This window comes from Rhinatrema bivittatum, chromosome 1 (genome assembly GCF_901001135.1).
Source record: "Rhinatrema bivittatum chromosome 1, aRhiBiv1.1, whole genome shotgun sequence".
Taxonomy (NCBI): domain Eukaryota; kingdom Metazoa; phylum Chordata; class Amphibia; order Gymnophiona; family Rhinatrematidae; genus Rhinatrema; species Rhinatrema bivittatum.
In genome coordinates, this window is record NC_042615.1 from 534666514 (window position 1) to 534693555 (window position 27042).

Genomic DNA, 27042 nt, shown 5'->3' on the forward strand with positions numbered 1-27042 from the left:
GCCTTCTCAGCATTTCAAAATGAAGATAATTAGCACTTACAAAGCAGGGGAAGAATATAATATCTCTAAATTTTTCCAGCTAGCAATTTCAACCGTTAGAAACATTAAGTTACAGTATTTTGTTTGGTTGTGGCCGAACAGTTTGATTTTCATTTCATTACTCCAAAGCACTTTGTTCCAAAAAGTTTCAGATGTATCAAAGGTTTATTTTGCATATTGAGACAATGACTTTTGTGATAAGAAAATAGAAGATGTTTCCTTTATCACGGCTCTGCAAGCTGAAGTTAGGGAGCAGTATAGGACCACAGGGCAGAACTCAAGCTGATCTCCTGCCTAACCAGCCTCCCTCCCCTGCAGGTTGAGCTCTTGGGTTCTGGGGACAGGTAGGACTTGTCTCCTGCAAAACATAATAGCTCAAGCTGGTTGTAGGTGCTGGCTCGGAGCTGGATAAGGAGCAGGCTGTGGCCTGGATAAAGGCTGGGCAGGTACTGGGACAGTGTAGGTCTGGAGATAAGGGCTGGATATACTGAGGCAGTGTAGGACTATATATAGGCAGGGCTGGAACATGGTACATGCTGGACAGGACAAGGACTAGATAGGACAGAGAACACAAAGGGCCGGGAGACCGCCAGGCAGAAGGCTCAGAGGCCACTAGGCAAGATAGAAGGCCCGGTGCCCATAGGGCTAGGCAAGGCAGAAGGCCTGGATAGGCCACAAGGTGAGGCAAGGCAGAAGGCCTGGATAGGCTGCAAGGCAGAATTCAGAGACAAGACGGGCTAGGTCAAGGAACCGAGGTGACTCCATGAAGAGGCACTATGGTACTGCTGTGGCATCAAGTGATCAGGGAAATACTTGTGCAGCTGGGAGCAGGGCTTGCTGAGGACCCCTTGAGGAGGGGAGACTGCATAGCAGGCGAAACCATGACATCCTTATACCAATTCACTCAGGCAGATTGTTGTTTTGTAAGCAATACTATACTATGGAGATCTACTCCAGTGTCAGATAAACTTTTCAGTAGGTCATTTGCAGAGAACTGTGGGTTTTGTTTTGCAGATCAGTTTTTAGGCAGATAAATCGGTGATTATTCTTTGTTTTACAGATCTTGCCTTGACTTCAAAGGTTTCATGTAACTTCCACAAAAATATATATAATCCAAAAAAATGAGGACAGTTGGCAACAGTACAAGGAATACCTCCCTCCGTGAGAGAGGATCCTGTATGCACCTCACCTGGGGGTGGCCACTATTACTGCAGGACAGCACCTTTAAATGTTCTTTTCTGTCATCTTTTAAATGTAAAAACACTTAAAAAAAATCAGTAAAAATAGAAATTTTTAAAAAAGGAAGCCTTTAACTATCAAAAAAAAAAAAAAAGTCCACAACCATTTTTCAAGCCACTCCTTTCCTAAAATCTTCCATGTTCCCTTACATGAAAACAGAAATGAAAAAAAAAACATTTTCAGATGTGTCCCAAAGCTTTCCAGGGTTGGCAGCTATGGGTGTCCCAAATCAAAACTGAGAGTATGTCACAATCTTTCCTGTAAAGCCGAGCGCAAGTGGCTGCTGGGCAGGGAGGTGGACAACAGGAACCCCCCCCCCCCCCCCCCAAAGCAAAAGCAAGAAACCTGGCGATTAGCCCCAGAGAGGGAGGAGCAGGAAGAGAGGGAAGGGGAGGAGAAAGGACAAGAGAGAAAGCAACAAGGCCCTCGGCCTCTTTGGTAACAACGAGAAGCTGCACCGCTGCCTCCTCTTCCTTTCGCGAGATTTTAGCTTGGCGCCGTGACCCCCATGTGAGAACAGTTCCTAGTAAACACTCCCTGCAGCTCAGACATGGCTTCCCAGGTTTGAAAAGACGGAGAGAGAGAGAGGAAACAAGCCACAAGTACTAATTGTTATACTCATCTTGCGGATTATTTGAACGTGCTTCCTTTTCAAGCTGGTGCATTTTGGATTTCCTTGTGTGAATTTTTTTTTTTTTTTTTAATTCAGGGAAAGAGAAGGGTTTTTGCATTCTGGGATTTTTGTAAGTCATCACGCGTTTTGTGTTGTTTTTTTTTAAATGTTTCTTTTATACATCTAATAATTATAATACAGAAATACCAACACCTTCACAGGCTAAATTAAAAAAGAAACCTTAAATATTAAAGAGAAAGGCGGACAATGTGGATCCAGGTCCGGACCATTGATGGCACGGAGACCCGGACCATAGATAATTTGTCCAGGCTGACCAAGATCGAGGGGCTGAGGGCCAAGATCCAGGAGAGCTTCAACGTGAGCCCAGACCGCCAGCGGCTCTTTTACCGGGGAAAACAGGTAAAAAATTTAAAACAAAATAAGGATGAAATCTAAGGACCGCCGGCCACTGATTCCCAAACACTGCAGCCTCACTGTGACTGCTTTGGCTAAGCACACTTTATTATTATTTTTTTTTAAATTCATTGAGGGCAGGGGGATTATTTGCGTGGTTTCCTGGGTGGGGGCATGGTAGGTAAGCATTCAGATAAGGCTGGCTGGATCCTGAGCAGTGGAGGAGAGGAGGGGGAGGGGTAACTGCCTCTTCTATCCCCACAATGCTAAAAATGAAACAGCGAGTGCTTTATTCCTGTCATGGGACTACCACAATAGCACCCCTCTCCCTCCCCCCCCCCCCCCCCCCCAATAGGTCAGGCCGGGACTCCGGTGTATGGCAGCGTGAGCCCCGGGGATGTATAAGAGAGGGATAACTGCTGGGGCTGCGGCAATGCAAAGAAACAATTAAAAATGTATGTATGTAGGTATATATATATATATATATATATATATATTTGTTGATTTTTTTTAGGATGGGGGTGGAGAGCAGGCCAAATAAAATCTGCCTAAGCTCCCTCCCCTCTATTATTTCAAATGTCTGCTTCCTGTGTTTGGCCTTGGTTGCAGGGTTTTGGGGCGAGTTCAGGGATAGGGGAGTGGCGGCAAATAATGGAAGGTGAGAGAAGGATGCGAGGGCGACACGGGAATTTAACGTGTAGCTATAAACACGCTGCTCGCATATAAACACACATGCGCCTCCACCCTCATTTATATAGCCCCGGGCTGAACAGCGTAAGGGGGAAGGGAGGAATTGTTTGCTTGTTTTCCGGGGTGGGGGCATGATAGGTGACTGTTCAGGAGAGGAATGGGGGAGGAGTAACTGCGTCTTCACTTTCCACATTGCTAAAAAATGAAACCAGGAGTGCTTTATTTCTGTTTATGGACTACCATAACAGCAGCCCTCTCTCTCTTCTGCACTATACCTCAGCCAGGCTTCTGGTAAATCCGGCAATTCAAAGAAACAATAAAAGGTGTGTGTTTTTTGGATGGGGGGTGGAGAGCAGGCCAAAACCTCTTCAGAGGACATCCGCCTATGCTCCCTGCTGTTAACTCAATTGTCTGCTTCCTGTGCTCTGCTGGCCTTGGTTGGGGGGGGGGGGTTAGTTCGAGTTTGGGGTACAGCTGCTGGCCGAGGAAAATGGCAGCAAATAATGCCTGGGGTCTGATGGCGGGAGAGGGAAGGGTAGGAGTGCGCCATCGGGCGTTTGAAGTGTAAATATAAACACGCTGCTTGCACATAAACACACACGTGCTTCCACCCTCCTTCTTCGCATTTATATAGCCCCGGGTTTAACAGAGGAGAAAAAAAAAATCAGCGCCCACGGAAATTCATTCAGAGGGGAGGAGAGTTCGCATGTGGTGCCGGGTCTAGTACTCTATGGATTCTCAGCATCAGACAGAAAATATAATTTACAGGAAGCAGGGCTCGTGCAGCCAAAGCTCCAGAATGCCCTTATCTCCCAGGGCAAAGGGGGGTGGGGAGGGATGTGAGGGAATGGTCGCGCCACAGTTTCACGCAGCAGAAAAAAAGGCGGGCGGCAGTTGAAATTGTAAAATGGTGAACTTCTGGTGGGTTGGGTTTCCATTCCCTTCCTGTCTTCTAGAGTGTGGCCTGTTGCCTTTTTTTGTGTGTTTGGGGAAAAGAAATATGTCAGGGGCCAGGTTTTTCTTTTCGTAGCCTTTGGAAAGGTTTTCATTAGTAAGAGATATAATGGAGGGAGGTGCTAGAAAATGTGTGGAAATTGAATGTCCAGCACTGTGGCAGGGGGAGGGCAGGGTGTATAGCCCCCACGCATTTGACCTCTCCCCTCTTCCTTTGAGCTGTATGAAGTTGTACCTTTGTTTACTGGGGGTGGCAGAGATCCCCTAATATAACACTAATGGACGATTCTTCTTTTTCATTGGGGTGGGGAGGGAGGAGGTTTTCACTTTAAATGCTTCTTAATCTCACAAGTGAAATAGAAAACCTTTCTGCCTCAGAACTCACCTGCTTACTATTGCCCTGCCCCCAACGCAGTCAAAAACTATTCTATTATTGGAGGTCAAGGGCGGCTCAGAGGGGAGGGAGGTTAAGGTTAGTGTTAAGAAAGGGGTAAAGGTAACTATTGATTGTTTCCCCTCCTTCCTTTCCATATATTAATGATTTTCTTTATAATCAGGCACCTTAGAGGGCTTCCTAAAAGTAATATATACCTAATATGTATAACGCATGCATGCCATTATAGATTAGTACTTGTAGCCTAGTTATTGTTCACATCAGCTATTCAAACAAAAAAAAATGTTCCTCTGCTTTGAGTTATTTGCAGAACAGACATATAAAATTTATTGGTGATGGTTTGGTGCATCGTCGCTTGCTGAAATGGTTTTGATTTTGAAAGTAAATACCTCACTGGTGCCATTATCATTGATGGTCTCTCTGCCCTGTGTAGCCACTCAAGGCTGGTTATTCCCTCTCTCCCCCCTCCCCTTTTTGTTTCATGCTTAATTTCACCTCCCTAAAGAAAAGGGAGCATTAGAGGCCAGCAGCAGTCACTGCTGACAACCCCTTCCTCTCCTGAAGGCACTTAAAGAATCTCCTTTGTTTGAAAATTTTATTTTTCATTGTTGTCCTCAAGGTAAGAGGACCACTCCCCTTTCCTTCCCACCCTTCAGCAAAGTAAGGGTCCCCTCTTTTCTGTCTCCCTTTACCATGAAGGTAGTTTTAGGAAATATGTCCTTCCTTTTATTTTTCCCCTTAGTCCCATCTACATTGTCACCACCTCCCCCCTCAAACATTACACAAAGTTACCATTCCCCCCACCATTTGGTGCTGTCGCAACACCATGGCTGGACAATTGGGAAACAAACAAGCTCTAAACTGAAAGCTAGTCTCGCAACCTGCTCCCCTTCCACCCCCTTCCACCCACTGTACCCAGTGAGCTGCTTCCACTGGAGTTGTGGCTGGAGAGGGTGGGGAGGGGAGGGCAGTGTCAAAGTGTCATGGGCTCTGTAACCCCTGATATCCCATGCAACCTCCGATTTCCCAACCAAAAGGCCAGCCAAGAACAGCGGCGGCACAAATGGTTAAGGAAGACCCGGTGCAGAGACCTGGTCCTGAGCATCTGGCACAGCCTGTCTCATCCTTTGCCACTGCTGCACCTGCCAGAACTACTTCCCTGCTCTCATTTATGCCGTCTCCAAAAAAAAAAAAAAAGTAAAATAACAGTAAAGCACGTCAATTCGCCTTCTCTTAGAGAGACCCCACCTACATCCTTGACTGCAAACCCTATCCCTATACCTTATCCCCAGAAAGTTAGAAGGGAAGGGGTAGTGGCCATCAATGTGTCACCACCCTTTACATCTGCGAGGGGAACTCTGACCGGGCAGATGTGCATGAGCACCCCTGCCACCCTGGCGACACCACCCATATATGCGACAGCAGCCACTAAGGCCCTGCCTGCCCCACCGAGGGCATGCTCCCCCCCCCCCCCCCCAACCAATCCTCATCCGCTTCAGGGGCGATGGTCAGATTTTTGCAGAAACGTGGTGCGGTGCCCCACTGACAACACCTGAACTTTTGAAGGACAGCGCAGCCCTGGCGAAGTTGGTCAACTGTAGACAAGTATTGTCAGTAAGCAGAATGTACCGCAAGGTAGTACTTTTCATCCAGTCTCTCCAAGCTAACAATAGAGTTGTGCAGGACGGTCTGGTGGTGGAGGGTATCCATCACCGAGTGGAACAGGAGGTAAACAAAAACTGATTAAACAACAAGTTGACTATGATACGTCCTGCACCAGTAACTTCCCTGTGTGGAAGTCTACTATCGATTTGTTAACAAAAACTAAGTCCAATATGTGACCCTGACTATAAGTTGTTTGATATATTTATTATTTGATGCCAAACTACAGAAGCAAAAATATCCAAAAAAGTGAGCAATGAACAGGTGGAGGTTGGATGTCTATATGAAGATTAAAATCCCCCAAGATAATCATATTATTTAGATTTGCTTTTAAAGAGATCGATTGCTCGAAGAAAGGGGATAAATCACGTTGCAGCAAAGCTGGGGTACAATATACAAGGCACAAATATAAGATATCCAAATGAAGGACCAAAGATTCATACGATGAATCACCGCTCAAACCTTCGATAGCCATATTCCAATAGTTTTTATGAATTACCTTCAGGTCACCGCCCTGACCTTTCTTTCTAGGTTGGGAGACAACTTGATAACCTGGAGGACAAATTTGATTCAATAATGCAAAGTCAGAGTCTAAGAGCCAGGTCTCAGTGACACAAAAGAAATCAAGATTTCTTTTAGAGACCAGATCATGTATGAAATGCATGGGGTTTTTTGGGTTTTTTATTTTTTTTATGGACTGGGCATTAATCACCCTAATAAAAAAAGAAATTGTATGAAGTAGTATTAATGTCGGGATTAGGCAAGATGGCCACCCAGGATTTCTGCAGCGATACATTGTGGAAAGATCACTGTACCTTCCTTGTTAGATAATAGGAATCATGGAGGAAGCTTCTTGAACAAGATTCTCCGAGGCAGTAGCAGGATTCATGGTCTCATCATACAGGAAGGAGCGCACAAAGGAACGCGACCCCCTAATTTAAATATTGCATGACGCCCTCTGGGGGCACGTTAAGAAAGCGGGCGCTGACTGTTCAGCACCCACTTTCTGCATCAAAATATTGCATCGGCCCCTGTGAGAGTAAACAGAGTCGAGCCCAGGTGTTCCAGATAGAGGTCTGATTTATAAAATGCACTAGGTGTTCTTGATCACCCTTCTTTTAGGCCAGGACTGCTCCAAGGCCCATTTTCAAGGCATCTGTATGTACTATAAATGGACTCTGAAAGTTGTGGCTCATTAGGACTGCCTGTGAGCACAGTACCTCCTTTAGTTCCTGGAAGGATTCTTCTAACTCCTTACATCAGTTAACCTACTTGGGCATTTTCTTCAGTAGCAAGCAGGTTAATGGTTCTATCCTCTTTGTGAAATTTGAAACTAAGTTTCACTCTAAAAAGGCTCGGTAAGGGAGATTTCTTGGTTTAATGGTCCGAGCCTTTCCTGATTTGTCTCGTGAGACACAGAAGAAAAGGAAGGCCTTTCTACTTTTGAGACCTCAGGTCTTGTTAATTGGGGCAAGATATTTCCTTAAATTTCCATGCAAGTGTGTGGTCAAATATATGCAAAATACTTACGTCTTTTTTGATCCACCCCAGTTAACACAGTTCTTAGTGGGTAAGGTGCCAGTAGCTGTAGATAATGTACCCTGAAGGATTCCTAATACCTCATATAAATAAGGGGTGCTGTTAAAATCTGGAATTACCTGTAAATTGTTTATGACTATATTGTGTTTGAAGGTTTGGAAAGATCCGTCCTCTCTTTTTGTGGATCTCTTCAGTGAAACAAAGGAAACCTTTTTCCTTTCTTTATTACTTTGTCATGGTTAAAATAGACGATACTGTTGTTATAGTACCGACTAGATACAATGTTTCTTTCTGATTCTGTACAAGAATTTTTCTTGAAAAATTGTAAAATTGCATAAATAAATAATAATAAAAAAAATATAAATAAAAAAAAAAAAAAGAAGTAGAGAGCTATGCTGGATATGCGTGAATTATCTGTCTTTCTCCCCTGCTGTTGAAGCAGAGAGCTATGCTGGGTATACGTGAAATATCGGTCTTTCTCCCCTGCCGTTGAAGCAGAGAGCTATGCTGGGTATGCGTGAAGTATCGGTCTTTCTCCCCTGCCATTGAATCAGAGATCTATGCTGGGTATGCGTGAAGTAACGGTCTTTCTTCCCTGCCATTGAAGCAGAGAGCTATGCTGGGTATGTATTGAAAGTGAAGTATCAGGCTTATTTGGTTTGGGGTAGTAACAAGCAAGCTATTCCCCGCTTTTTTGTGAATGCAAATATTTTTCCACATTTCCTCTTGCCGTTGAAGCTTAGAGCATTGTTGGAGTCGCATTAACTGTGTGTATGTTTATTGAATAAGGATATTATCTCCAGGCAGTAGCCGTCATTCCCACGAGCCACCCACTCTTCATTCACGTCCTTTAGACTTTATGGATTCACAGTGTTTATCCCACGCCCCTTTGAAGTTCTTCACAGTTCTGGTCTTCACCACTGCCCCGGAAGGGCATTCCAGGCATCCACCACCCTCTCTGTGAAGAAATACTTCCTGACATTGGTTCTGAGTCTTCCTCCCTGGAGTTTCAAATCATGACCCTTGGTTCTGCTGATTTTTTTCCAACGGAAAAGGTTTGTCGTCGTTTTTGGATCATTAAAACCTTTCAAGTATCTGAAAGTCTGTATCATTTCGCCTCTGCTTCTGCTTTCCTCCAGGGTATACATATTTAGATTCAATCTCTCCTCATTAAGTCATTTGATGAAGACCCTCCACCTTTCTGGTTGCCCTTCTCTGGACCGCCTCCATCTTGTCTCTGTCTCTGCGGAGATACGGTCTCCAGAACTGAACACAGTACTCCAGGTGAGGCCTCACCAAGAACCTGTACAAGGGGATAATCACTTCCCTTTTCTTACTCGATATTCCTCTCTCTATGTAGCCCAGCATTCCTCTGGCTTTAGCTATTGCCTTGTCACATTGTTTCGCCGACTTCAGATCATTAGACACTATCACCCCAAGGTCTCTCTCCTGTTCCGTGCACCTCAGCCTTTCCCCCCCATCGAATACAGTTCATTCGGATTTTCATTCCCCATATGCATGACTCTGCACTTCTTGGCATTGAATCTCAGGTAAATAAAAGTAAATAAACCAAGGGAACAGCTAGTATCCAATTCAGAGTCTATACAATAACTAACTGCAAAAACTGTCCTCAATTGTTTTATACAGAATCCCTGTTAAAAAGTACACCTTTATTAAATACAATATAAATATCCAAATTTTTGAATATTAATTTTTCAATTTTTAATTTTTAAACGAGAGACAAAGACCTCAGATCTGGCAAAAATGACCTGCTTCCTGCAGGTCATTTAAGCCTCTTTTTGCCAGATCTGAGGTCTTTGTCTCTTGTTTAAAAATTAAAAAATTAAAAATTGAAAAATTAATAAATTAGAAAATTTGGATATTTATATTGTATTTAATAAAGGTGTACTTTTTAACAGGGATTCTGTATAAAACAATTGAAGACAGTTTTTGCAGTTAGTTATTGTGTAGATATTGAATCTCAGCTGCCATATCTTCGACCACTCTTCCAGCTTCCTTAAATCCCGTCTCATTCTCTCCACTCCTTCCGGCGTGTCCACTCTGTTGCAGATCTTAGTGTCGTCCGCAAAAAGACAAATCTTACCTTCTATCCCGTCTGCAATGTCGCTCACAAATATATTGAACAGGACCGGTCCCAACACCGATCCTTGCAGTACACCGCTTAAAACCGCTCTCTCTTCAGAGAGAGTTCCATTTACCATCACACATTGTCTTCTGTCCTTCAACCAGTTTGCAATCCAGGCCACCACCTTGGCACTCACTCCTAAGCTTCTCATTTTATTCACCAGTCTCCTGTGTGGGACCGTATCAAAGGCTTTGCTGAAATCCAAGTAGATGACATCAAGTGCTCTTCCTTGATCCAATTCCTTGGTTACCCAGTCAAAAAAGTCAATTAGATTTGTCTGACAGGACCTTCCCCTGTGAATCCAGAACTGAACAGAACTGAAAAACTGTAACAAGTGAAATGAAAAACTCTGAAGTTACAATAAAACAGGATGCTAAAACTGGGTGGAGGAAAGTCCAAAGGAACTTAAAAAACAAAAAGAGCCATTATTTACAGTATTCTAAGAATGTCTGATTGTGGTTGTCGTTAATATGTGATTCAAATAGGGTCTGGAAATGCTTGTTTGAATAACAACGTTTTAAGCCTTTTTCTGAATGTTCGAAGTCACGGTTCTTGACGAAGTTGCGATCGGTGATCTGCAGGTTTCCACAGACCATCGTTCTTACCTCCAGCCCTGGCCTGGCTGCCGACTCTGCGATGTCCCACTGCTTCCTGCAGGTCGGGATGCAGACTTCTAATGTGGCAACAGCTGCCAGGTTGTCTTGCAGCAGATGCTGCCACCTTTGCACTTCCCAGTGCCTTAGGTGCGCGACATAGGATAACTAAAAGGGCCTGTGATAGGAAAGCCCCGCAATGCCTTTGAATGAGGTCAGAAATGCTGGCCTTAAAAGGCCCCTACCAGCCCTGCCTCGGCACTAAGTCGACTACCTCAGGTATAGCGAATTGCCTCATCATGTTCCTGGTCTTCGGTCCTGTGTTCCTGATCCTCGTGCTGTCAGTTTCTGGTCATTGTTCCCGAGTACCTTGTTTTCATCTTGTGGTCAGTGTTCAGTCTTCAGTATCATCTTCTGCCAGCCTATGCTGTACCTCCCTTCCCTGCCTATCTTTCCGTCCCATCTTCCCTTAGATGGATCTCTAGTTTTGACTTCGGCTTGATCATCGACTCTGATTGAACTCTGCATGCTCCTGACCACTGCCTGATTCTCATCTCTGATTGAACGCTGCCTGCCACTGACTACTGCCTGGCTTTGACTCTACCCAAATTCAGCCTGTCCCATACCCTGGTCTTGAGAATCAAATGTCTTCACCTCATCAACAGAGGCCCATGCCTAAGTCCTGCCAGCCCCAGCACCTGAAGGCTCAACCTAAGTGGAACAAGGGCTGGTATAGGTTGAAGCTCCAGTTGGGCCTTTGCTACAGCCAGCTCCGCCAGCCGACAGTGGGGACCTGCAGCGCTCCTCCCTTCAAGTTGCACCAACCCCACGTCGATCCAAAGGTCCACACACACATCAGTAGACTAAGTCCAATGAGCAGGCAGTGGTCAAGGCAGTCAACTGGCAAGGCAAGGTCTAGAAATTATACCAAGGTTAAGGCAGGCAAGGCAAGATCAGTACTAGGCTGGGACAGGACCAAAGGCAAGAATCTAGAGCTCAAAGATTGAAGACACACAGGGACAGAACATGTTGCTCAGGCATCACCCAGTTGAGTGAGCCAGCTTATATGCAGGAAGACTGATGACATCATCAGGGCACACCACAGGACGTCCGGGATGCTGGGCCTATAAAACAAGGAAGAGAAGAGAGTCTGATTAAGGCAAGAAGTAAAGAAGGAGTTGGTGCCAAAGACTAGGCCAGGACTTGCACAGATAGTAGAACTCAATGCAGGGGCTGGAGACATGACACCGGGTGCCCTCTGGAAGCAGAGGCCTGTAGCTGGAATTATGTTGTAGGCTCTCACTCTTTTCTTTGTATGTGGCAGGGCCACGTTCATAATAGATTCTGTTTTTTCATCTGGGGTTGGATTTGTCCTTTTCCCAGTGAATATCCCAGGTATTGTTTCTTCTGTGCCTTTAGCTGGCACTTCTTTGGGTTTGCTGTCGACCCAGCTTCTTGCAGTGTTGTGAAGACAGCCTTAGTTTTAGATGGGCTCTCCGGCTCCCACTGTAGACCAGAATGTCATTGACCTATGCTGCAGCAAAGCCATTATGGGGCTGTAGGAGGTGGTCAACCAGGTGCTGGAATGTAGCAGAAGCTCCATGAAGGGTCAGGAGACCTTGTTTATGTGGGGACCCCTTATGTTGGAACTGTATAGGGAAAACAGGCAGTTATAAAGAGCAAGACTATGAATGAACATCTTACCAGGCTAGGTCCTGAACCAGCATGGAAAAGTTTAGTAACTTATCATACTCCTAACATTGGGTTCACTTATTGACTGTCAGAGTTCCATGCAGGATGTATTAGCAGAACCCGCCATCTTCCAAGAGCCAATGCTGGTGTCAACTAGGGATGTGAATCGTTTTAGGACGATTAAAATTATCGTCCGATAATTTTAATATCGTCTTAAACCGTTATGGAACACAATACAATAGAGATTCTAACGATTTATCGTTATAAATCGTTAGAATCGTGAGCCGGCACACTAAAACCCCCTAAAACCCACCCCCGACCCTTTAAATTAAATCCCCCACCCTCCCGAACCCCCCCCCCAATGACTTAAATAACCTGCGGGTCCAGCGGCGGTCCGGAACGGCAGCGGTCCGGAACGGGCTCCTGCTCCTGAATCTTGTTGTCTTCAGCCGGCGCCATTTTCCAAAATGGCGCTGAAAAATGGCGGCGGCCATAGACGAACACGATTGGACGGCAGGAGGTCCTTCCGGACCCCCGCTGGACTTTTGGCAAGTCTCGTGGGGGTCAGGAGGCCCCCCACAAGCTGGCCAAAAGTTCCTGGAGGTCCAGCGGGGGTCAGGGAGCGATTTCCCGCCGCGAATCGTTTTCGTACGGAAAATGGCGCCGGCAGGAGATCGACTGCAGGAGCCTCGTTGAACGACCTCCTGCAGTCGATCTCCTGCCGGCGCCATTTTCCGTACGAAAACGATTCGCGGCGGGAAATCGCTCCCTGACCCCGCTGGACCTCCAGGAACTTTTGGCCAGCTTGTGGGGGGCCTCCTGACCCCCACGAGACTTGCCAAAAGTCCAGCGGGGGTCCGGAAGGACCTCCTGCCGTCCAATCGTGTTCGTCTATGGCCGCCGCCATTTTTCGGCGCCATTTTGGAAAATGGCGCCGGCTGAAGACAACAAGATTGAGGAGCAGGAGCCCGTTCCGGACCGCTGCCGTTCCGGACCCCCGCTGGACCCGCAGGTTATTTAAGTCATTTGGGGGGGGTTCGGGAGGGTGGGGGATTTAATTTAAAGGGTCGGGGGTGGGTTTTAGGGGGTTTTAATGTGCCGGTTTTGCGATTTTTAGATTTTTCACGATTTTTCACGATTTTTCACGATATTTTACCCCCCCAAACGGCAACAATACGATTCCCTCCCCCTCCCAGCCGAAATCGATCGTTAAGACGATCGAGGACACGATTCACATCCCTAGTGTCAACATCTGAGGACTGTGAATAATAATCTTTGTCATACTTTGTCCCATTTATGGGATTCCCAAGTAATTTGAGCAAGTCAGCTCATAAAATCAGGGAAACAGCTCTTTGCTGCAGTTATTGCTGAGGTGCCCTTGAGTCTGGACTTGAAGTTTGCATAGCATTACCTAGAAAGTACATCTTATGGAGTATTGTTTCTTTTATTGCTTCTACAACAGATTGGAATCAGGTGACTTTATTGGCATGACAATTTTACATGGATAGCCAAAGTAATACACACTTAATATATAAAATGATAAAAATAACGTACAACTATAAAAATAGTAGTAAGATAAAATTCAGTTGTAGAGACAGGACAACAAAGGACAATTCCTGGTTTTTGGTACTAGTTTCTATTGTCCCTGGTCAGATTATACTTCTGGCTTGGTGGCAGTATACAACATATTTGACTGCATAGCTGCTATTTCTCCTGTTTCCCCCAGGATTAGATGGAGATTTCCCTGCTCCCTTTTTTTTTTTTTGTGGGAAGTCATTGTCCGCTTTGGGAAATGTGCATTTCTGATCTCTTTGTATATTGCACAGCACGGGATGAAATTCATTTCTTTCTATTTTTCTGGGGTTGCAGTTGGATACAGAGCCTGGCTTCTTGGGGTTTCCAGTTCAGTTTTTGTCTGCATACTTCTTTTTCTGGTCTGCGGTCACTTATTCTGTATTTATTCTGCTAGCATGTAGTTTTTGTGTAGGGATCTGTTGCAATCCAGTTTGTTCTGTTTTCCAATCTGTGCCTCCCAATAGGAGGTGTATTTGTTTTCTAGGGCATATTGTTTGCATTGCTGCCTTATTGTAGCCCTGGTTGTTGCTGTTTGAGGTCCAGGTGTTAGTGCTGTTCTGGCTTGCTATATATGAGTTGAATGTGTTTGTATGCAGGGTTTTGTTTTATTTCATGGAGTACTTGGTAGTGGACAAGTTTGTGTTGCTCTCATTGAGATAACACCAAAATTTGAATATTCTGTTTTTGTATGGTAAGTAATATGATGAACATCCTAATTCTGTTCTCAGGTTAGTAGGAGTGTTTTTATGGACATGGACATTGGAGTTTTAGGATTTATATTGGGGGTTCTGCACTATTCTATATAGTTTGGGGTTAGTGGTAGACCCCAGACCTCGCTCCTATATGAAAGGATTGATTGGATGTTGCTATCAAATCATTTTACTAGTAATTTTACTGGGTGTTTGTATTTGTCCAGAGGTTTCTGCTTTGCGTATAGGACTCTTAGAGCTTTTGCGCTTTCTCAAGTCAGAGTATAGATATTCTAGGCTATACTAACTTCTTGTTTATTTTGGAAGAATTTGAATTTGTGTTGGAGACTGTTTTTGGCAAATCATAATTGTGTTTGAGGTTTATTTATGGGACCCAAGGTCTGCAGTATGTCTCTAGCAGATTATCTTATAGACTTTCTGGGGTAGTGGATAAAATAACCAGATCAACCGTGAATACAGGTGGCTGCAAAGGTTTAGGCACCCTTGGTCAAATTCTTTGTATTGATGAATCTCTAAACGAATAGATGCTAACACAACTTCTACATGGTACATTGTTTGAAACCCCCCTGTACACATTGGGTCACCTTCCCAGCCTTGAGGAGCAGGGTAGTTACTATCCCAAGGTGGGGAAATAAATCTTCGGGGCCATGAGCTGGGGGCAGGTTAACCTGCAGGGACAGTACCAGGCTGAGAACACTCCACACGAACAAACCACTCTCCAGACTCATGTTGTGTTCCAAAAAAATAGTTTACTGCAGAATCTTCAGGATCAAACATAGTGACAGTGACCGATCAGCTAGGTGCAGAAATTAAACAAAATTACGGTTCCAGAAATCTTAACTCTTCTCCTTATGAATAGTTTCCTTCTATAGAGGTTCATGGTATCCGGTTTCTTTGTTTCTCTTCTCACTAGTCCTTGCACGAGCTAGCCTGGTCCTCTCTTTAGTCTCTTTAGATAGCAAAATAGTTACTCACAAGAATGTCCTGCTCAGCTCAAGGGAAAAAACCCTCTGGTAGGGCATTGGGATCCTCCAAGCCCCAAAACAAGTTCCCTCAGGCACAGTTTGGCTTCCTGATCCAGAAACGTTCCTACCTCAGTTAAGAGCAGGTTTTATCTTTTAACTTCCAACTTGCAGGCTTTATTGTGCATTCTACTTCTTCCCCTTTGCTCTCAGGCCTCTGGGGATTTTTAGGGGAAAATCCCAGCACACTCCTTCTGAGATCCTGGGTGAAGATCACAGCTCCATCCAACTCTCTTTCTTTCCTTGCAATCTGAAACAGAACTAGACTCAGTAGAGTCAGGGCTTTTATCACTTCTGCTTTAATGACCAAGCCCCTAAGAGATGTACTCCCCTTGTCTGTCAAGAAGGTTAGGTAACTCCTTCTGACATAAAGCTGACCCAGAGCTCTGGAGTATTCCTACACTGGATCCAGATTAACCTCTTGCCCCATGCACATCCTTTACATTTCCAGCAGTTGTTGATATATTGTTAAAACTGCTCATGGCTACCATAAAGAGGAAACCTGCATTTTACCATTAAATCAATCAACATACCTGGGAACTGTCTGGATTTAGCTCGAAGACTCCGGAAATTTAGACAGATTATACCGGATCTGCAGGAAGGATCTCCAAAGGAAGTATGAGAGCAGTCGCAAACCAGAGGGGGAGAGAGAGAGCGCATTGTAAGAGGGACACTTTCAACTCAGGGTGAGTTCGGTGTGGGGGGGGGGGGGCAGTGTTACATTGGTGTGCCTGGGGTGCTACCGCCCCTTGCATCATCCCTGTGCATGAGGATTGCAGACGTCCATGGTAAAGAATGCCTATTGTTTGTTGAGGGAGGGAACAGAGAAAGTGTGTTGCGTCCTGTACCTGCCCCCCCCATGTGTTGTGTCCTGTACCTGCCCCCCCCTCCCCCCAATCTTGGGAAATGTTACGGTGAGCAGAACTCAAAAGTTCCCAGGTGTGTATCTCGGCCCTTTCTGTCGCATAGTTACCACATGTTAAAACACAACATCTTTCTGCCATTTTTTTTTTTTTTTTTTTTAATCAGTTTACTGAAATTTAACAAAGAATACACTTTGTATGAAATACATTCCATGAGATATTAGTAAGAAAAAAAGAATTCTCAGGCAACATCACAAACATTTTTACATAATTCCAGAATTCACTTAACATGGTCCTGGATCCATATCATATCTCAGAAATTTACAACGGAAATATATGGGAGAGGGGGGGGGGGGGGGGCGTATTTACTTAAACATTAAGAAGAAGGATACTTAAGCCAACTAAGAAATACGTAACTTGACGATACACTGCACTACATTTTACAATAGACCTTCATTTGTGGGAGGTTGTCTTTTGCTAAGTAGGAACTCCCTCAATGCTAAGTATTATTTGAAAATTTCAAGACACATCTGCATGGGTAGCGAAGTTGGAAATTTGCTCCCAAGGCCTGGGCCTCAGTTCTCATAGAAAGAAACATTTTACGACGTTGTTGAGTCGGTCTAGATAAATCAGGGTACATTCGGACACTTTGACCTTGATATAACACATTAATATTTTTAAAGTACGCTTTCATAATTAAACTAAAGTCCTGTTCCGAATATAAAGTTACAAATAACACCGCTCTCTCAATTACTTCCAACTCAGAATTTTCAAGGTATTGGGTTAAATTCAGGAAATCAGGCCTGTTCCCTTCAGTTGCAGGTATATTTCCAGTTCTTTGCACCAAAAAACTGATTTTTTTTACCGCAGGTATTTCATCTGCTGGGAACTTTAAGACCTCTTGAAGGTATCTTTTAAAGGTTATGATAGGTATTTCACCCATGATCCTTGGGAAATTTAAGAGTCTAATGTTCAAATGTCTAAGATAATTTTCGACCGCTTCAAGCCTCCTAGAAGTAATTTGAGTATCCCGGACCAGACCTGCTGAGGTATCTTGCAATTTTTTCATATCACATTTTAGAGACTCTGTGACCTGCACCTGCTCTTGCTGTGCAAGGAGATTATCCTTAGACACAGAGTCTATTTTCTTCCCCAATTCCACAATTTGAAGCGTTTGCTCCTTAATTAGCTTGGACATACCTGCCATCATTCCCCATAGGGAATCCATCGAGACAACTGCAGGTTTGTTTAAATCCTCGGTTTCAAAGATGTTTAAATCGCTTTCTCTTGTCGGAGCTCTCCTCTCTCCCTCGGAGACAGCCACTCCTCCAACCGCTTCTCCCCCCATGGGGGTCGGGGCTCTCGACAGAGCAGCAAAATGAAACTCTTCCGGGTCATCACCGCTACTCCCGGCAAGCAGGGGTCGTCGGGCGGAGTCCTCATCCCCCACCGCTGCAGGAACGGAGACACTCGGTGAGGAAAAAATCACACGTTGTCTGAGGTCTGGCGGGCTTAGAGTAACTTCCCCGGGCGATATCTGGCCTTCTCCTCCAGAAACGCCAATGGGGCTTAAAGCCTGCTGAATCTGTGCAGGGGCGGTGTAGTGAGTGATTAAACGCTGCTCCGTAGCAAATTCTGGGTCTGCCGGGAATACCCTGATTTTGGCTTTACGCTTGTGAGGCATTCTTGAAGAAATCTCCCGAATAGATAGCCAAGATCCAGTCGGATTAAATTTTTTAGGTAAAGCGTTTTCGGAGCAGAAGCACATACGTCCGTCTAAATCGCCATTTTTAATTCAGAATTACTATTTATTGCTGATTTTATCAGATTAAAAATAACAGTGAATATAGCATGTACCAAAGTTTAGACACCCAGTTGATTCTTTACTATTTTTAGATAGTTTAGACCTAAAAAAAGTTGTTTGAATCATTAGGCCTTCAGTTAGTCAGATGAAGTCAATTCCACACTGAACAAATACTCCGGGGATTGTCTACTTTCACCCGTGGGTTCCTCAAAGCAGCAGCCTTCTCAGCATTTCAAAATGAAGATAATTTGCACTACAAAGCAGGGGAAGAATATAATATCTCTAAACTTTTCCAGCTAGCAATTTCAACCATTAGAAACAATAAGGAATGTAAGTTACAGTATTTTGTTTGGTTGTGGCCAAACAGTTTGATTTTCATTTCATCAGTCCAAAGCACTTTGTTCCAAAAAGTTTCAGACGTATCAAAGTTTTGTTTTGCATATTCAAACAATGACTTTTGTGATGAGATAGTAGAAGAGGTTTCCTTTATCACGGCTCTGCAGGCTGAAGTTAGGGAGCAGTACAGGACCACAGGGCAGAGCTCAAGCTGATCTTCTGCCTAACCAGCCTCCCTCCCCTGCAGATTGAGCTCTTGGGTTCTGGGGACAGGTAGGACTTGTCTCCTGCAAAACATAATAGCTCAAGCTGGTTGTAGGTGCTGGCTCAGAGCTGGATAAGGAGCAGGCTGTGGCCTGGATAAAGGCTGGGCAGGTACTGGGACAGTGTAGGTCTGGAGATAAGGGCTGGATACTGAGGCAGTGTAGGACTGGATATAGGCAGGGCTGGAACATGGTATTAGATGGACAGGACAAGGACTAGATAAGACACAGGGCCTGGAGACCGCCAGGCAGAAGGCCTAGAGGCCACTAGGCAAGATAGAAGGCCCAGATAGGCCACAAGGTGAGGCGAGGCAGAAGGCCTGGATAGGCCGCAAGGCAGAATTCAGAGACAAGACTGGCCAGGTGAAGAAGCCGAGGTGACTCCATGAAGAGGCACTATGGTACTGCTGTGGCCTCAAGTGATCAGGGAAATACTTGTGCAACTGGGAGCAGGGCCTACTGAGGACCCCTTGAGGAGGGGAGACTGCATAGCAGGCGAAACCATGACATCCTTATACCAATTCACCCAGGCAGATTGTTATTGTGTAAGCAATACTATACTATGGAGAACTACTCCAGTGTCAGATAAATGTTTCAATAGGTCATTTGCAGAGACCTGTGGGTTCTGTTTTGCAGATCAGTTTTCAGGCAGATCAATCAGTGATTATAATTATTCTTTGTCTTCTAGATCTTGCCTTGACTTCAACAGTTTCATGTAACTAACACACGCAGACAGTACTTCACTCCACCATCTTTCACTGCCCTTTCACATATATTCCATAAAAACACAGTACTCAATATTGGGATTTAACAGGCTGCAGATTTATTAACATTCATAACTAGCTCGAGCCATCTACAACATAACCCAGCCGTTATTTGCCACCTGCCAGCAAGATAACCAACTGCAGGCCACCTGGCCAAGTCCAATTTTGGCAGCTGCCACCTAAAACCAGCCTCTGCCACCAGCCAGCAAGGAGTTTATCAGTACCAATCGCCTGATGGATGTTGCTCCCGCCAGTTGATGCCCCAACTGGCTACCCTTCGAGCCACCGTCTAGAACTAAAGTGGCTCGGGCGAACCTCCAAAGACGCAGGAAGGCAAGCCTATCCTGCGCCCCCCAAAGATGCGGCACTATATTCCCGGCTGAAAACCCATTCGAAGGCCTCCTGAAAGGCATTATTAAACAACTTCCTGCCAATAAAGGACAAGTGCACCCCATCCGACCGAAACAGGATCCCCTGCACATTTTATTTAATTTATTTTATTTAAAAGTTTTTATATACCACAAATTGTGCAGGAACCAGAACATCTAGGCGGTTTACAATACAACATACATAATTAAAATAACAATACAATTACTTTCATAATATACGTTACAATTACTGTATTGGCTAATATTTATAAATATGTTTGATTACTTTTGAAGCAACAGATGTTATAAAAATAGTTGTCTTTATACTGAGTATGTATATGGTCGGCTAACTGATTTTATAAGCAACGGTGAAAAGATACGTTTTTAGTGATTTTTTAAATTCTTTTGTATTTGCTGTTAAGCGAATTCCTTCAGGGATGGAGTTCCAAAGAGCTGGGCCAGTTGCCGAGTTGGTTTGTAGATCCTTAGCAGTGTGCAAAGCCATACTGAATTAGTATTGTATAATAGGTTGTGAATTATTGTGAGTATTTTGTATGTGATCCGATATGATATTGGTAACCAGTGGAGATGTTGTAAAATTGGGGTAATATGATCCCTGCGAGATAAATTATACAATACACAAGCTGTGTAATTTTGAATAAGTTGTAGTGGATGAATGGTGGATGTGGGTAAACCTAAATATAGCGAGTTGCAGAAATCTAAACTTGTCAGAACTAGTGCCTGGGTCACAGAATGAAAGTCCAAAGGAAACAGCAAAGGTTTAAGTTTTCTTAAGATTTGAAGTTTATAAAAGGATTTCTTTACTAGTGCTGATATATTGTTGGACATGGATAATTTAGAATCAATGAGTGTGCCTAGATTTTTGGCACAGTATCTTATTGTTACTGCTTGAGCTTTGAAAGTGAAATTCTTCAGAGGTTGGTATATAGAATCGGGTACTGTTGATAGGAAAATTAGCTCTGTCTTGGAAGTATTTAATTTTAATCTGTTATGAGATAATCAAGTTTTTATTGATGTTAGGTATAGTTGTAGTAGTGAAAATGTTTTCTTCCAGGAATCGGTAAATGGAACAATTAATTGGATATCATCTGCATAGATTTTAAAGGATAAATTAAGTCCAGAAAAGAGGTGGCATAATGGTAATAAGTAAATATTGAAGAGAATCGCAGAGAGCAACGATCCTTGCGGGACGCCAGGCTTGGTAGTGTACAGTCAGATTTTGAATTTCCGATAGTAATTCTTTGAGGACGTTCTGATATGAAGGAACTAAAACATTGCAAAACTGTACCGGTGATACCTATTTGTTTAAGATTTAGCAGTAAGATGTCATGATTTAAGGTATCAAAAGCTGCTGATATATCGAGTAATACCATGATGTAATCTGTATTTGAGTCAAATCCTCTGAAGATTGTGTTGAAAGATGAGATGAGCACAGATTCCGTGCTATGACCTTTTTTAAAGCCATGTTGATTGGTATGTAATATGTTATCTTCTATATAGCTCGTGCCATAAACTTTACGTCGGTAAGACGTCATGCAAAATTAAGACTCTTATTATAGAACATAGGTCTAATTGGTTCTCCATTGGACACAACTGTCTCACACAGTGTCAGACCTAAAGTTCTTTGTTATTGATGTCGTCACTCCTCCCGTGAGAGGGGGGGATTTCTCTGCAATTCTCATTAGGAAGGAGTAGAAATGGATTCATATTTTGGACACCGTTTCCCCAAAGGGTTTGAATGCGGAACTTGAGTGGCGTTACTTCATTTGACAGCATATTCACGTCATTGAACCTGTATGAGTGGTGATTGATTAGTGTGTCCGCTCCTGCTATTGGTGCACGCATTTGCGCCAAAATGGTCAGCAGGATTTAAAACTCCTTCATTAAAGTCCATTCAGAGTGCTCCCGTACAAGTTCGTTACAGTAAATTTGGTTTTCAACTATTGCCTCGATCCCAGTTTTCTGTATTTTGGTCATTATACACTTCCCCTTTTGTTACAGATTGTTGTTAAAAATTGCCATCCCTCCTGAAGCAGCTGGACTGGCGAAACACGGGGTCCATGTTGGGGGATTTGCTGTACAACACTGTGTTCAACTAAGTGGAGTTGCCGACTTGAGAATAAACAAAACACACTTTATGAATCTTGACCAATAAGAATTTATTTGCACTTGTCGTGTGTACAGTTATCTTCTGTATAGTCAGAGAGTTGATGAAGTACGAAAGATTCAATGATTTTGGCCATTGATGGGAGAGCTGCAATGGGGTGGTAATTTGAAACATCCAGTGGGTCTTGACTTTTATTCTTTGGTATTGGTAAGATAGATGTCTTTTTAGGGGATGCAGGAAATATGTCTTGTGATAAAGATGCATTTTCTATATCAGAAATAGACTGAGCAATATAGACCACTCATGTTTTATGTGCACGCCCCCCATTACTTTCATCCAGGACCCAATTTGCTGATTGGCCTTGGTCCTACAGCGTCCCCAGCTACGTTGACACATATTCGCAGACCTTGGAATAATGTCTGACCAGCATATTATGACTTGCAGCATCCAGATCATCAGCAGGGACAGGTCTTTCCTGACCATGCTAATGAACTGTCGGCCCGATAACTTGCCTCAGTCATTGCCCCCCAAGTGTACCACCAGCACGTCCGGAGGAGGCTCGGAATTCAACAGATGTTGCACCAGTGGAAGGAGTTCTGGCCAGCGCATTCCTCGGCGTCCAAGCCACCGGACAGCCACCCCTTGTGCCTCTAAGCCCAAATGAGGGTCGTAGAGCTGCTGACCCGCATGTCTGTGGGCCCTGACAATAAAAGAATGTCCGATGATCCAAGCTTGCTGACCAAGGGGCATGACATCTACAAAGTAAACAGAAGACAGTTAGCATAATATCCCCACATTGCCGGCCTCCGGCCTGATGTATCCCCAGAAGGCATCAGACTTCCACCTCCCAATTTTTTGTATCACCTCCCCGCCCAAGCCAGAACTTGCGGCCGATGTGGCAGCCCCAATGTGGAACGAATGGGTCCCAAAGGTTGCTGCCCCCAGCCCAATCTTGGCTAGTCCTGCCCTGAACACCGCCTTGAACTGATACCAGGTTAAGGGGCGTAAGTCCTGGTGCACCAGAAAATGACAGCTCCTCAATGGGCGTATAGCTATGTAGGCATCCAGATTCGTTACTGGGCAGGTATTCAGTCCAGGGACCGTCTTTAAGATCAATTCCGCCCCCCGCCCTGCCTGGTTTGTCTTTGATTTTAGAATTATTAACCTCGCTATACCCTTCTCAACCCGTACATGACGGAGCTGTAGTCCCGTATCCTCTGCCCCCCGGCTAGCTCTAGCCACTAATTTCCCCTATGCGGAAAGCCCCAAAAAAGGCCAAAACAAATGCTGTACGGAACAGACAAACTTTGTATTCTGAGGAGCATATAGAATCTGCCACTTCCCATAACGCTACCAGAATATTGTGAGTGACTGGCCGCCTAGCGTCGTTTGGTACCACAACGCCCCCTGCCCATCCCGTCAACAGCTTACACACCACAAATCACCCCATGGGATAACCCCAGCCATGCGCTCTCATAAAGAATGAAAAACCCGTCAGCTGACGGGTGACCGCCGCCTTGGAGTACCCCTCTCTGCGTGCCTCCTGGATAAATTGAATAAGCGGAACATCGTGCACCAGCCCCCAGACATCCGAAATGCTGCTCCCTTGCTTGCCCGCACCGACTGACGCACGGCCCCAAACCGCTACCCTGTCCCCCAGAGGCTGCCTTGTTAGTCATCTGAGTCAACTACAATCCAACATGCTGAGTACCCCAAGACATAAATCTATTCTCCTCCATCTTGTCTCGGAAGTGCTCATCATAGATGAGCCATGCCCAACCCTCAAAATCTTTGTGCGCTGCTAGAATGGCATCCGCGTAGGCTAACATCGGGCCATACTGAGATGCATCCTGGTGTCCTATTACACTGACCATTCTCAGAAAACAACGGATCCTGTTAAAAATGGTCCTAGGCACCTTTCTCTGAGACCCCTGCATGCGGTCACTATCCTTCTTCTTCCTACCCCGACGTCCCTCGAGAGGTTTGAAGATGTCTATATTCTTACACTTCCTTATTCTCTTTCGCATGGAACGCGAGACGTCTTCCCATAATTCGGATAAGGTTACCAAGGCCGGGGCCCCCCTATCTAATGCCTGTGCTCCCCCTTCCTCTATCTGCGCTACCTCCCCAGAAGATTCCGATGAGGATGAAGTCGTATAGGTCGCCGAGAGGGAGGATGAACTCGAGTGGTCCCTCCTCCGCCTGCCCTTTGACTTCCCCTCTTCTTCCCCCCCCCCAACCTTGCCTGCTGCAGCCGATGATTGCTCTGACTGCCTAGGTGCCGCCCCCTCTGCCTCGGTCCCTAAGGCCTGTCCCGCTGCTCCCCTGGCACTAGTCTCCCCACCATCCACACCCCCATGTCCCAAACCAGACTCACTTCTTGCTGGATGGGCCACCATCACTCTTGCGGTTCCTGCCCCACGAGTTTCCGCCATGTCTTCCACTGCCTCCGCGGTACCAGACTCCTGCGCCTCTGCTGCTGTTGCATCGTCCCCTCAGGAGCCCTGTGCCCGCTTTGCTGCCTTGATCGGTCGCTCTGCAATACAGAGGAAGATAGTGCAGCCACAGGAACGGCACCAGCAAAACCTTTCCTGGGGATAATCCCAGAATTAGGAATCACCAGGATGGCCACCCCTTCTGGGAGGGCCGCCATGCACCTCAGACCACTCACCCTCACCGCGCTGTGGGATGTATCCCATGCCCCCTTCGAATTCCCCTTGACCCCATGATGGTTATGGGTATCCCCTAAAGTTAGGTCCCTCTTCTCCCTGCATGCCATAACCATATCCAGGTCCCTGTGAATCTCCCCCTCTCCTCGGGTAATGATCCGCCCCCACCCAGTGCGACCCGCAGGCGTCGAGGGAGTCACCAACTTGTCCCATCCAGCTTGCCCCCCCCCCCCCTTGGCTCTCCCTGTCTGTGCCACCCAGAAGGACCTGCTTGACTGCTCCTGTCCCACGGACGCATTCCTCAGCTGACCCCCCCCCCCCCCCACTCTGCACTACACCTCTGGTCCAGGCCCCGCTGGGGCTCGCTCGGATAGCGCTAACTCTGCCCACTATCTCCTCACCCACGGGGGCCATCTGAGGAACCGAACCTCTGCCCGCTCGAGGGACAGGCGACCTTGTACTCTCAGCAGCCCCTGATGCTGACCTGCCCACCGGGCTGGAAATAGGATCCCGTCTTCCCCCCTTTTCCCCTGCCCTTACCCCGCGCACTGGACAAGCCAGGCTGACCTGCCAAGCCTGTGCCAGGCATGCTGGGCCCCTGCAGCACTTTTGCATCGCCCTTTACCCCTCCCAAAACGTGACGCAGCCGCCCCAGAGACCTCAGCGCGGCCCATAGGCACTGAAGAGGCTCCTCTTTCTTGCCAGGCTCGAGCTGTCCCCCTATCTCTAGCAAACCTGCTGGAGAATCCGAGTCAGAGTCCGTGGCCACTGACCGCGCCCTCGACCTGCTCAGCCATGCTTCCCCTTTGCTCTCGCTGCTAGCTGAATCCCGGTAAGAAGGAGGGGGGAGGGGGGCAGGATCCCTCTCCTTAAATACTTTTCTCAGCTCCCGAGACTCCCTGCGGCGCCCGACCAATGGGTCAGCGCCGCGAGGGGAGTTCAAACGCCGCTCTCCTTGCTCTCTCCCCCTCCCCCAAGCCGCTGGAGTGCGTCCGCTGCGTGGGTTAGGGCCGTGCAGCCCGACACTCCAGTCGGGCCGCCCTTTCAGTCCACCAAAATATATACAGTCCAGAAAAAATGAGGACAGTTGGTAACAGTACAAAGGAATACCCCCCTCCCTCCGTGAGAGAGGATCCTGTATGCATCTCACCTGGGGGTGGCCACTATAACTGCAGGGAAGCACCTTTAAATGTTCTTTTCTGTCATCTTTTAAATGTAAAAACACTTAAAAAAAAAATCTTTTGCTCTTTCCAAAGGCATCTCAGCCAACAGGAAGTGCCCTGTGCATCCATGGAAACGGGATGAGCTCTTTACCTGTATAGACATTTTTCTTGCAAAGTCACAGTTTTTCTTAAAAGTGTACAGGGTTTCCAAAATCAGTAAAATAGAAATTAAAAAAAAAGGAAGCCCTTTACTTACTAAAAAAAACCAACAAAACCCACTACTGTTTTTCAATCCACTCCTTTCCTAAAATCTTCCATGTTCCCTTACATGAAAACAGAAAGGGGAAAAAAAAAACCATTTTCAGATGTGTCCCAAAGCTTTCCAGGGTTGGCAGCTATGGGTGTCCCAAATCAAAACTGAGAGTATGTCGCAATCTTTCCTGTAAAGCCCAGCGCAAGTGGCTGCTGGGCAGGGAGGTGGACAACAGGAAAAAAAACCCCCAAAGCAAAAGCAAGAAACCTGGCGATTAGCCCCAGAGAGGGAGGAGCAGGAAGAGAGGGAAGGGGAGGGGAAAGGACAAGAGAGAAAGCAACAAGGCCCTCGGCCTCTTTGGTAACAACGAGAAGCTGCACCGCTGCCTCCTCTTCCTTTCGCGAGATTTTAGCTTGGCGCCGTGACCCCCATGTGAGAACAGTTCCTAGTAAACACTCCCTGCAGCTCAGACATGGCTTCCCAGGTTTGAAAAGACGGAGAGAGAGAGAGAGGAAACAAGCCACAAGTACTAATTGTTATACTCATCTTGCGGATTATTTGAACGTGCTTCCTTTTCAAGCTGGTGCATTTTGGATTTCCTTGTGTGAATTTTTTTTTTTTTTAATTCAGGGAAAGAGAAGGGTTTTTGCATTCTGGGATTTTTGTAAGTCATCACGCGTATTGTTTTGGTTTTTTTTTTTTCAAATGTTTCTTTTATACCTCAAATAATTATAATACAGAAATACCAACACCTTCACAGCCTAAATTAAAAAAGAAACCTTAAATATTAAAGAGAAAGGCGGACAATGTGGATCCAGGTCCGGACCATTGATGGCACGGAGACCCGGACCATAGATAATTTGTCCAGGCTGACCAAGATCGAGGGGCTGAGGGCCAAGATCCAGGAGAGCTTCAACGTGAGCCCAGACCACCAGCGGCTCTTTTACCGGGGAAAACAGGTAAAAAATTTAAAACAAAATAAGGATGAAATCTAAGGACCGCTGGCCACTGATTCCCCAACACTGCAGCCTCACTGTGACTGCCATTCCTTCCTTTCCCTTTCCGGGGGGGGGGGGGGGTTTATTTGTGTGGTTTCCCGGGTGGGGGCATGGTAGGTAAGCATTCGGATAAGGCTGGCTGGATCCTGAG

General features: G+C 45.7%; 1 protein-coding gene and 1 long non-coding RNA gene across 5 annotated transcripts in view; one reads left to right on the forward strand and one right to left on the reverse strand.

Moving 5' to 3' along the window:
- UHRF2 (ubiquitin like with PHD and ring finger domains 2) overlaps positions 1–27042 on the forward strand; it is a 419355-nt gene that overhangs the window by 34677 nt on the left and 357636 nt on the right. For 2 of the 4 annotated variants that reach the window (XM_029614091.1, XM_029614082.1), the window contains one exon: positions 2113–2311. In XM_029614091.1, coding sequence (XP_029469951.1) covers positions 2159–2311 — 153 coding nt within the window. In that variant the 5' untranslated portion in view covers positions 2113–2158. Of the gene's footprint in view, positions 1–2112; positions 2312–26516; positions 26853–27042 lie in introns of those variants that run through there. The other 2 variants (XM_029614073.1, XM_029614064.1) reach the window with 2 other exon arrangements.
- On the reverse strand, positions 19383–26182 carry LOC115097927. Its single transcript, XR_003858366.1, has 3 exons — positions 25628–26182; positions 24186–24344; positions 19383–22563 (listed from the first exon to the last, which is right to left on the reverse strand). It is a non-coding gene; the product is annotated as an uncharacterized LOC115097927 (long non-coding RNA).